The sequence below is a fragment of the Parasteatoda tepidariorum genome, chromosome 2 (assembly GCF_043381705.1).
Source record: "Parasteatoda tepidariorum isolate YZ-2023 chromosome 2, CAS_Ptep_4.0, whole genome shotgun sequence".
In the NCBI taxonomy this organism is placed as follows: domain Eukaryota; kingdom Metazoa; phylum Arthropoda; class Arachnida; order Araneae; family Theridiidae; genus Parasteatoda; species Parasteatoda tepidariorum.
The window spans coordinates 63,612,106-63,625,221 of record NC_092205.1 but is presented as its reverse complement, the minus strand read 5'-3'; the positions used below and the strand labels follow the sequence as shown (position 1 = coordinate 63,625,221).

The following is a 13,116-nucleotide window of genomic DNA, read 5'->3' as shown; positions in this document are numbered from 1 at the left end:
TTGTTCATAAAGCCACTTCTAGTTATTACATCATTAAACTCTAGATTCAATCACAATTAAGCTGAGAAAACAAATGATGCAAAGGAGCCCAACCAAATATTTTACACAAGGCAATATAAATTGAGCAAAGAAGTGGAAAAATTCAGAATTTGCAGTAATTTATCCACATAATTTGTTTTAATACATCAAAATGTCTTCATTTAACAGATAAACTTGTCTTCATAATCTTTTCCCACCCACTTCACCCTTTTTTAATTCACTGCAGCCCAACACAGATTCATATTTTATAAATCAGCATAAACTTCATGAAGACTGTTCAGAATTTTGATCCTAAAAAATGACCATTTTAAATATTGAGGATGACAGTATAATTAAAAACATCCTCGGAATGAGTGATCAATTTATAAAAGTTCTAAATAAAACTTCCCATGCTGCATAAAAGATGTGTTGAAAATCCGGAAGTAGTCCTGATATTAAGTCTTTGATCTTATAATATGAGTTTAATATTGCTATGGACAATTTTTTTACAAAACAAAGTTAAAAGAAATGTTAAGCTTCAGGACTAACTTGACTTGACAATAATTGTCACTGTAAATCTGAATATGAAGGTAATTTAGTTCAAAATTTTACAGCAATTATTACAGTATTGCCAAACCCCTCATTCAAAATATTTTTTATCATTTTTAAAACATAAATTTTTTTTAAGAGCATATTTAGAAAAATATAATTTCTTGAAGTAATTAATTATAAAGTCTTAAAACTTTAAAGAAAAAACAGTAATCAATAAAAGGAAGAATTAAACAATAATAGAAACCTTTCTTTGTCTTAGCTGGAGTAGCTAATGCACTAACATTCATATAATCTTCACTGTGAGATTGCAATTCAAGCTAGGGGTTAAAAAAAGGAAGAAAAAAATTTTTATGTTATTAAAATAAAAATATGTTATAATTTAAAGAAAACAAAGTATTAAATATTCACTTTTGATTTGAGATCTTTAATGATTGCTTCTTGGCTCTTTATTTTATCTTGCAGTGTTTCTTCTAAGCTTTTTGAATGGCAAAGACTTTCTAAAAAGTTAAGAAATAAAAGTGAACTTTATAAAAAATAATTTATAGTAAATATTTTTTTTAAACTAAAATATCTACAATACCAAATAATTGACAATATTTTCCAAGGTTCATATTTAAAAAGAAGAAATTTCTCCCTGATATTCCCAGTCAATTTACATAAAATTCTAGATTTTTTTATTTAATGAAAATGTAAATCATGTTTAATAAAAAACAAAATTAACATAATTATTAAAGTAGATTAAATTACTTTTACAGATTGTAAACAATGAAAAAAAAAAATTCTAACATGTATAATTACGTCAATGATTTAAATTAAATTATTAAAACTAGAGATTTTAAAAAAAAATTTCTCGAAAGAAAATAATCAGTTTAAAACATCAATGATTAAGATATTTTGCTTTGCTTTAGATTTTTAGCAGTGGGAACAAAACAATGAAAGTCTTAAAAAATATATACACAGTCAGATAAAAAAGTGGGTAGCAAGTGATGATAAAACAATGCAAATGAAAATTAACAAAGTAGACTTCATCTTCTTGAAAGAAAACTTAAATCAGGAAGAATAGATGGATGTACTTGCCTAAAAAATAATTAAACTAGTCTCTTCTTACACAAATTAACATTTACAGAAGAAAAAACAAATACTTAATTTCTTATGAAATATTTATATATCCACACAGATTTACTAAGTTTTAATACTTTGAATTATGAATTACATTAATAAAGGAGTAGAAATTAAGAAAATCTAGCTGCTGGTGTAGTGTTAACAATTATAATGATATATGCTAACATGGGCCAAAACAAAAAACAAAAATACGAAAACAATATACCATCCGTTTACGTTGATTGCTGGTTCAGAGGACATACGATAATTATTTTAATGGTGGTTTGAGTCAAATTCCAAAACTCACATACTAACAGACCAGCAATTATCTGGACCCTTGTTATTATAACAATCAATCATAACATAATATATCAATAATCAATCACTTATGGAAAATTTTGCAGAGAAAGATACACATATTGAACACTAACAATATTTTAATTTATTCAAAGCATGTTACTTTTGAAGCTTCCAACTGCAAAAAAATATAATTAAACTACATTGTTTTGAAGACTATAAAATTATGTTTTGGTGATATTTTGAAACGAAAAATTTCACATGGATCAAAGTAAATGACTACTGGGAAGAGTAATTTCAAGTAAGCGGAGCAAAAAGGCAATAATGTTTCTAGTTTTTAGTAAAATTTAATATTACATATTAAGTTAAATGCGGTGGCTGAGCGGTAGCGTTTCGCGCTGTCGTGCCACAGGTCCCTGGTTCGATCCTGGGGCCGGGCAAGGTTGTCTCAGCCTTTCATCCCTTCAGTGGGTCGATAAATGAGTACCAAGCATGTTTGGGAACTAAACACTGGGAGTTCCGTATTCGGCTGACCGGAACATCTGCTCCTGCACCCCAGAGCCCAAGGTCAAGAAAACTGAGATGGGCACAGTAGGCCTTGGCCCTCTATGGGCTGCATGGGTGCAAGTTGGAAAAAAGGCCAAGACTGAAATTTTTTTGACTGAAATACCTAACATACACAATACCCTCTCAACATATGCAAACTATCTAAGAAAGCTTTACCATAATACATCAAGTTTAAATACTATGCAAAAAATATTTATTCATCTGTCTTTTGATAAAATAACAACAGGACATAAGAAAATTGACCAATAACGTAGACCTAAAAAATATTTTTAGGACAGAAAAAAAAATTCTGATTTCCATCTTTGAGTCAGTCTTGTTTCCGTCGGCGGACATTTTCGAAAGACGGAAATCCCTCCTGGGGACGGAAGACTTGCACCCATGATGAGCTGTCACGCCACTGAGTTTAGTTTATTAAGTTAAATGTACAGTGCAAAAAAAGGACTACCCTGAATAACATTTAATCTAATGATCGCATCTTCATATTCTAAGGACTCAACCCTAATGGTTTGAGGGGGTGACCTCAAATATGCTAATTAATAAGTGCAGACAATATTTGAAGGCATGAAATCAGACAAAAAATGCACTTTCTGTGAACAAACATATCTTTTTTTTGACTGATTTGGATTTCTATCTTCCAAAATATGTGGGGTAGTTACAATCTGGGAAATATGTTCTCCATAGTTTAGTCAAGGAGACTAAAAATTGTAAAATGTGTATAATTTCTTAGAAACTATTGGACCAATTTTGTATTTTGCCATATAAAATTATATTCTTTAAAATGATGCAAAACATTTTATACCTTGCAATTCAAAATTTTTCGACCATTATTAAATTAAATTAAATATTTGCTAAAAATTATTACCTTTGGACAAACAAATTTTATAATTGCGAGTAAAAAATTTTCAATTAGCTTAAACAGTTTGAGATATAGTGAAAAACACAAAAAGTAAAACTGGGATTAAAGGGTTTAAACTGTGGAGCTCTCTCTTGACCAAACCATGGAAACAATATTTCCCAGATTGTGGCTAACCCCGTTATTTTGAGGGTCAAAAATCCGAATCGGAGAAAAAAAGTATGTTTATTCAGAGAAAATATGTTTTTGTGTCTGATTTTGCAACTTAAAATATTGTCTGCACTTATTAATTAGTATATTTGTGGTCATTCCCCTTGAACCATTGAGTCCTAAAAATCCAATCTTTAGATCAAAAAGAGTTCACGTTAAAAATAGTTAATCAGGGTGGTCTTTTTTTTTTTTTTACGTATATCAAACATTTTGAAATTATATAATATAAGTAAAGTTTCAGTTTACCATTTAACACATTTTTATCATTTTCCTTGCCTAATGTCAAGTCTTCACAAAATCTAGGAGAATTTTCATCAAAGGATATCAAATCTGATGGTCTACTCTTGTGAACTTCTAATGAAAAACTTTTTCCCAACTTTGCTTTTTCCATAGATTTTTCAATTAATTTAATATCTGTCAAACTTTTTTGTAGTTGTTGTAACTAAAAAAAAAAAAAAATTATGGCGAATTATAGCATTTAAACTACATTTAATTTGCGAAGTAAAGGCAAAAATACATGAAATTCTACATAGTTTGACATTATCAAATAACAGACATGGTATCAATTGATTCTTTAAAATAAGTAATACATCAGTTACAAACAGATGGAATTTTCCAGTTGTTCGCTTATTTTGATCAAATATGTTCATAGCAATTTTGATATGAAAAAGTCTTGTTTTGTATAGAATAATTAACATATAAAAAAGATATTGAACACTTACAAAACTTTGGAGCTTCTTTGTTTCAAAAAAAAGAAGAGGGGGAGAAAGAAATTTAAACTTAGTTCAAAATTTTCTAACATACCTAGTGTCCAAAAAAATAATTAATGGTAAAAAAATCAAATAAAGAAAAATGAAAGCAGAACTGTTAGATTTAATGTAATTAGATTTTTTAAAAAAAATCTGAAAATTTATTCGCAATAAGTTTTAAAACTAGTTAAACACATTAACAACACTTCTTAGTACAAAGAAATAAATGTGTTTTGAAAACAACCACCATTCGCAGAGACAAGAAACAATTGTCAGATGCCTGTAAACAACAGAAAATATTGTTTTATGGTTCTGTCAGCAATATCATTTATTAACAAAGTATAAAACTTATTTCAAAACTCAGTATGAATATTTTGACTGGTTTCCCAAGCAGAATACAGCTTACTCAATATTTTTGATTTTCTTTCATTGAACTTTGGAATTGCCCAACTTTAGGAATGGATCACTAGATTTTGACAATTGACAGTTTTAACAGTCATGTCAAATACCTTTTTTTACTTTACAGTTAAAACCATCAATTGCAAAAAATTGTTGACCTTGCTATTAATATGGCTCGCAAAAACAGATATTCCTACAATTGGCCACTATGTTAAAAAATCCCTTTGACAATTGTTAAAAAACTAACAATCATCTCATTCATTATATGTAAAATCAATTTTCATTTACTCCCATTTTAACTCATTTCTTCTCCTATGCATTTGTTAGAAAAAAGAAAAAAAAATCAGTTTTTCATTTTCGTATGAATAAGACCGAAATTCAAAACTATTTGACAAATACTGAACAGCCTGGATTAGAAAGTAGACACTAAAACTATTATAACATAAAGTAGCATGTAAATTTGAAATTTAGTCTAATAATTATAACTGACAAAATTACTGACAACTTATTTAAACAAACATTTATATTTCTTATAAATTATATACAGTTTATTAATCAGAAAAATATTATAGTTTTTTTACAGGGCTGCCCGAATTCCCTCAAAAACCTAGTTCTTGCAATCTGACATATTCAGCTTCCCTACACGCAAGTAATAGCAATAAATATTGAGAATCAAAAGAAAAGCATTAAAAATTTAGACCAGACAATCATTGGTGACCAATTTAGTCTTACTTAATAAAATAAAAAAAAATTCATTCAAAAACTTAAAATTCAAGCTATATTTAGATTGAAAATAATTAACTCATAGTTATTATCTGTAATATAAACTGGATAGATATAATATAGCAATATTGGGCTTAAAGTAATAAGAGTACGATGATTTTACAAAAAAAAAAGGTTTCAATAATTTTGGCTATTTTTTTTATTCATGACATCTAATATAAATCCTAATTATAGTGGTATATAATGCAAGTATTGAGCAGGATTTAATATCTTGCCTAATAACATGTTCTCAATGACAAAAAAGAAACTTGCTGACAGTTTTGTCAGATTTTGACAGTTTTCGACAGGTTTTTGACATGTCTCATCAAAACCCAGTTTTTACATATATATATATAAAAAAAAGGACCAACAATACTAATTTTTTTATATTTAGAAATTGTTTTGACTATCATCTATTTAGAAAGGAAGAATTAAATAGCTTGGAAATTAATATAATTTAAATTAGATTATAGTTATAAACAGTTTAAAAACCAATTTTGTATTTTGCCATATAAAATTACATTCTTCAAAATGATGTAAAAATTTGCATACCTTACAACTCCAGGCTTTATCGTCTATTATTAAAAAAAATAATAAATAATTAATTAAAGTTAACTATTGCGTGGTATGATAGCCATATTTTATAATTGGCTGAGAAAATTTTTTTTTAATTCCATTAGAAATTTTTCGGGATATGGTTTCTTAGAAAGGTTTTGGGATAATTCACAAATAGCGAAATTAACATTATGCGATCCACACTTTCGAGAGCTAGCTTTAAAAACTATTCTGATCATATTTTGCACCCTTAAAATTAGTGTCCCTCTTATTTTAAGGGTGCAGCATCCGAATCTATCTTAAAAAGGTATGTTTATTAAGAGAAAATGTGCTTTAGTGTCGGATTTTCTAACTCAAAATATCGTCTGCAGTAATTAATTTACGCATTTTGGGATAAGTCCTCAAACCATTATTAAGAATGTGAAAATATGATCATTAGATCAGAAGTTATTCAGAGTATTCGCTTCATTTCGTGCACTGTACATAAATTGTTTAGTTCTTTAATTTTGGTTGCAGAGATATTTCCATCAAAGCTCGAATTTCTTTCATTAAAAACGTCGCCTATTTCTTTCTGTGCCACATCAAATATCATTCGCTCGCTTCAAATTTATTTGTTGAAAACTTCTACTAACTCACTCTAAAATAACATTACGCAATTAATCAATTACTAAGTTAGCAAAAATTCAAAGATACATTTTTAAATGGTTCTTNTGTATTATTTTTTAGACTGAATCAATTACTAATCCCATCTTTTTCCTAAATATTATTTATTTATGTCCTTAAAGCATAGACTTTTACTATTTTCCAAAGGGACCAACTTTTAGTAAAAAGGACACCAAAATTTGGAACTCCTGGGTCCTTAGAATCCGTAGTTTTCAAATTTAACTGTGAAACTAAATCCTTTTACAATAAATGTGCTCCTTAATTTTCGAGAAACTAAAAAAATTTGGGAACTTATAAATATCTTGTTTTATGCGCCAACTACAAATCCAAGACACCGAATAAATTTTGAACTTGCAATTTAAAAAAAAAAAGATGAAGAGGTTTTCCCAGGGTATGCCCTTTAAGTTAGTCCCTTTCTATGTTTTTTTTTTTTTAGTTTCTTGTGGATCTCTGCCTGGAAGTTGCTAAGACTTACAGATTATTCTGCCGTAGATTACAATACGAAAGTTTTCCCAAAATTTTCTTTAAATAAACAGAATATGAAATACATATGCACAACTTTTCTCTTTAAAAGAGGGTAGCAAGAAAAAAAAACATATGCGGACTTTTATAAACATGAACTTAGTTTTAATGTGAATTAATTAAAATAATTGTTTTTAGAAACAATATTGATTTTTTTAAAAAAGTAAAAGGAAGCACAAAGGATTACTAAAGTTTTCAAAGCATATCTTGGAAATTTTAAAAAATGCATGTTCTTGTCTTTAATAAATTTCATTACAGCATATCTTAAATTTTCCCTGTTAAAAATAATCAAATTTTTGTTTCTATGGATATTAAAATATATACATCTCTCTCCATATTAAACATTTCCTTAAACTACATATATGTGATTCGGGATATATTATCATAACTGCTGTAGTTGTGATAAAAATCCCTGTGATTCAATATAAAAAAAATTTAAAATAATCTAAAGATTTTATCTTTGTTTGTTTGTATCTTTGCATTTCTAATTGCAATACTACAATTTTTGAGTTTCTTATATGCAAATTATATATTGGACTCAAGATATAATTTGCATATAACACACATTGCAAATTATATAAATTGTAACACATTGTCAATTAAAGGATCTTTCTGGTTCTAGAGCCAGAGGTTGTGTAACTAATGTGGAAAAATAACACTTGAAAATTAATCCCTTTTGCATATTAAAAGGGATATTTCGTATTGTGATCTGTCCCACCAACTATAATCTCCAAGGTGCCAAATAGATTTGAAACTTGGAAATTTAAAAAAAAAAAAACACATAGATGTTTGCCAGGGGATGGTTATGAATTTTATCCTTCGAGTTGGACCCTATCTGTGATGTTTTAGTTTCTCGCGGGCCGCAAGTTGTCAAGCACTTTGCGATTATTCTGCCACAAATGTCGATGCGGTAATATCTCCAATTAGTCAAAACATAATAGCCTGATTAAAAACTCAACATGTACTCAAAAAAAAGGATAAATATTAAATATAATTAAATGAAAGACCAGTAAATAAAGACCAACTAATTATTAACTATGTAAATATAATTCAATGGATTTTGCTTAAGAACTGCCTACACAATAAACACTGCGACTTACAAACAAAGAAAACACTATAGCTAAGAAACGACGTAAGCAAATTGTAGATATATTCATTAATTGTCAAATTATTATTACAAGTTAAAAATTAACTTTATATACATTTCAAACTGCTTAGTTTACCTTCAGCAAATAGAGTAACCCCAATAATAGAAAGAAATATAATAGACACAAACTTCTGTAAATTATTTCATTAAAACGTCACTTAAATTCATTATTGTCTATAAACAAACTGAAAGCCCAAAAAATTTAATTGTTACGTTTTTAAATATCAGTGCAATTCGATGATTGGTTAAGAAAATTTATTTCTATTCACTTCATTTCAGATGAGGACGATCAACATGAGGCGTTTATTCATGAAGGCAAAGACTTATAGATGGCGTTGTTATTTGAGACTAATGAGTGCTAGTAGAACTGCACGATCATCAGTTGTACTGGGGATTCTGGTAGAACTAAATGAAAACTTAGTAAATAAAATCCTGATAATAATGTCTCATTTAGTTTTCATTTTGTTCTACCAGAATCACAGGAGGGTTTTTTTCCAGCACTAAATCAGAACCAAAATTTCCCTAAGAAAGACGCAGAAGAACTTGAAAGGATGACCCAGAATATTGGTAAATGATTCGAAAACGGAACGCTCCCAAAATTTGAAGAACAATTTCTCAAAATTTTTTTCCTTTCCATTACCAGCAAACTTGCAACCGATAACTTTAGATTTCGTGAGAGCATACTGTTAAAGTTGTGTGTAATAAGGTAAAATATATTTGTTTCATCTTCAATTCCTTATAAATTAAAGGGAAGTTATTTAAGTTCACGTTGCTTACTTCATCCCAATGAACCAAATGAATCATTCCAATGAACCATGAAATTTTGAACCAAAAACTAATGAAAAATCAGTAAATTGTCTTGAAATTACCCCCTCAACAGCAGCTATTAATAGTAATTAAGAAACTAAAGAGAGTAAGGCCTATAATCTAAATAGACTGTAGTACATATTAAATCTAAACTACACAGAATTTTTTAACCAATCGCGTGTCATATTTGCGTGTCATATTTGCATTAGCGCCACCTGTGATAACTATAAAAAGTGACAATAACAATATGAAACATTTAAAAAAAATTTTATTAATAATTTTGTAGCACATGTATATGTTTTTAGAAATTGTGACACCTTTACTTTGACTTGATATTAGTATCAAAGTTCTCTTTTAAATCAAAAAATATAAAAACTCATTAAAGTGCTTGCTAAATGACCTCTTCAAGCGCAGCTTTAGGAAATAATTAGAAAACAAAGGAGAGCAAAGCCCAAAACCGAAATTGACAATAGTATACATTAGTATTAAGTAAGACAATAGTATTAATTGTAGGTTGCACAGAATTTGTTTAACCCGTCTAATATCATTTTTGCATCGTCATCGAATTTTGTGATATCTTTGCTAGCTATATGGCGTGACAAGGATTAAATAAAAAATTTCATAAAAATGTTTTGTAAATATTTTTATATGTATTATTTTTTAGAAATTTTGACTCTTACCCTTGGAATTGATATTAATATCAAACTTCTATTTTGAACCAAAATTTATGAAAAATCAGAAAATTGTCTTGAAATGACTCCCTCAAACGCAGCTATTAATAATAATTAGAAAACTAAAGAGAATGCCTATAACCGAAATAGACCGTAGTATATGTTAAATCTAGACTGCACAGAATTTTTTAACACATAGCATGCCATATTTGCATTATCTTCGATTTTAGCGACACCTGTGATAACTATAAAAAGTGACAATGACAGTATAAAACGCTTAAAAAAAATTTTTATTAATATTTTTTTTAGAATATGTATATGTTTTTAGAAATTGCGACACCTATACTTTGACTTGATATTAATATCAAAGTTCTCTTTTGAATCAAAAAAATATAAAAACTCATTAAAAATGTCTGCCTAATGACCTCCTCAAACGCAGTTGTTGATAATAATGAGAAAACAAAGCCCATAACCGAAATAGACAATAGCATACATTAGTATTAACTAGACAATAGTATTAATTGTTGGCTACACAGAATTTGTTTTACCCGTCTCATATCATTTTTGCATCATCATCGAATTTAGCGATATGGAGTGACAAGGGCTAAATAAAAATTTTCATAAAAAGTTTTGTAAATTTTTTTAGGATATGTATGTATGGTGTTTTCTACTCTAGGAAATGCTACAAGCTCCATACCGCCTATACTTCCGGGTTACTGTTTTCGTTGTATTTTAAAGCCATTTGGCTCACAACGTGATCATTGTGTTTTGAGATTTTTGCAAACGTGGTATTTGATTACTTATTACTTGTGTTTACAATGCTAACAATACTTGTGTTTACAATGCTTAAGGGGCTAACACTAACGTTAGATGGTGCATAGCTCGCAACAAGATTAAACAGTAATAAACAAATGGAAAGAGGCCAAATCAGGACTGACTAAAAAGCGAGTTATTCAAAATCTAGCGACCATGTCACCTTTTTTAACAATATATCTGTGGCGTAACTACCACTACAATTAATAAACATCAATTCACTGGTATATAAGTTATGCTAACTTGATTCATTCATGAGGTACCTTTTGATGGATGAAGGTTGACATGGTCGATAACTCCTCCCCCCCCACATTGGTGACCCGGACGTGATACGAGCACACCTATCTTGACAGGAACACCGACTTCGATCTGGTAAAGCCTACTTCGTTGGATGGTCCACATTGAACAGTTGACTTGCTACTTGTGACTGCGACATTATCCGCCTCCTCACGCTGTTACTACTCAGTCTCGTCTCGATCATACGCAACGTCAGCCTGCAAACACTCGATTGCTAAATGCAACACAGGAGCGAATACGACCGTGAAGTTAATACACCTCTCACATTTAGAAACTAAATTAAACTCAGCGACGCGACAGCCCATAGAGGTCCAAGGCTTACTGTGCCCATCTCAGTTTTCTTGATCTTTGGCTCTGGGGTGCAGGAGCAGTTGTTTCGGTTAGGTGGTCAGCCGAACGCGAAACCCCCAGTGTTTAGTTCCCAAGCATGATTAGTACTCATTTATCGACCCACTGAAGGGATGAAAGGCGGAGTCAACTTAGTCCGACCCAAGGATCGAACCCAGGACCTGTGGCACGGGAGAGCGAAGCGCTACCACTCAGCCAGCGGGCGTCCCTCTCACATTCAGCACTCAAAAAACCCGGTGACCTTAATACAGCTCTCCCGGTCTTTCACAAGTACAGCAACTAGTGGTATTCGTTTATCGAATTCTATCCCTGATAAAATTATGGTGGGGGAGTTTTGTGGCGTAACTACCACTACGATTATTAAATATCAATTCACTGGTATACTGGTATATGTTGTATTACTGGTAACTTGATTCAATCATGAGGTACTTTTTGATAGATGAAGGTTGTCATGGTCGATAACTCCTCCCTCCACATATCAATAAATACCTGAAACAAATTTTCACTTCAAACTCACCAGAATTACCTAATAACATCTCATAAAATAAGGCCAGATTTGAGCTCAGAAATTATCTAATTACTTCCTTTATTGAAAACAAAATTATCCGTTTGAAAATATCGCCTCGCAGAATAAGCTGAAGAAAGCAGCTGTAAACTTTCTAACTGGAACTAAAGCAGGTATTGAGCTTGAGATTGTTATTGTTTACATTTATCTTGAAAACACCATCCATATTATTTTTAGAAATTTTGACTCTTATCCTTTGACTTGATAGTACAAGCAAAATTCTCTTTTATAACAAAAAATTAATAAAAAATAATTAAAGTGTCCTCCAAATGACCTCCTCAAGCGTAGCTATTCTTAGTTATTAGAAAACAAAGGGAAGCAATTCCTACAACCGAAATAGACAATAGACATTAAATGGAAGCTACTTAGAAATTTTTTTAACTTTAATTTTGACACATATATCATATTTCCATCTTCATTGTAGCGACGCCTGTACTAACTGTATAGAGTTACAAAGATAAATTTAAAAAAAAATTTAAAATATTTCTTAGCATATGATTTAACGTTCTTAGAAATTTTGACACTTATCCTTTGACTTGATATTAAAATCAAATTTCTCTCTTAATTAGAAAACAAGTAATAATTAGAAAACAAAGGAGAACATTGCTTATTAAAGAAATAGACTATAATTTAAGAAAACTAAACCGCTTAAAGATAACTTATTAAAGAAATAGAAGTAGACTATGTTTATAAAAATGAAGAAGATGAGAGAGCTTAAAACTGAGCCTTCTGGCACTCCTGCCCTCATCCTGTATGTTTCAGAGAGCGGATTAATTAAACTTAAGTACTGCTTTCTATTTAAATTAATTAAAGAAATGCGTCATTCATTCAAAATAAGTAACAAATTTGATATTTATTTATTACTATTAATCTCAAGGAAAAAACACTATTAACATTTAGATTGAGTTTGATTTCTTAAAACTGAATAATTTTTGGATGAAATGATTATTATTTTTTTGCAAAAATGCACTTTATATTAAATATAATATAACCATTATAAACTCTTGTTAATAATTTTGATGCTAATTTAACTATTTATCTTATCGCGCTCATTTATCACGAATTTAATAACGCTTATCTAGCATAATTAATTCATTAGCATTAGAGCAAAAATTTTGTGTTCCTATTCAGCTATAGTTCATAAAGATTTTAAGAGATGGCGCCACTAGAACATTACAGTTCTTCATGCCATTAATATATTGAAAGTTCCTACTAACCAC

The 13,116-nt window shown here is 29.6% G+C and overlaps 1 protein-coding gene across 6 annotated transcripts in view; it reads right to left on the bottom strand.

Moving 5' to 3' along the window:
* Positions 1–4,876, bottom strand: part of LOC107455372 (uncharacterized) — a 58,703-nt gene extending 53,827 nt beyond the window's left edge. For all 6 annotated transcript variants that reach the window (XM_043045409.2, XM_043045415.2, XM_043045433.2 and 3 more), the window contains exons 1-3: positions 3,845–4,876; positions 979–1,067; positions 815–887 (exon numbers count right to left, since the gene is read on the bottom strand). In XM_043045409.2, coding sequence (XP_042901343.2) covers positions 815–887; positions 979–1,067; positions 3,845–3,989 — 307 coding nt within the window. In that variant the 5' untranslated portion in view covers positions 3,990–4,876. The remainder of the gene's footprint in view (positions 1–814; positions 888–978; positions 1,068–3,844) is intronic.
* Positions 4,877–13,116: the final 8,240 nt, after the last annotated feature.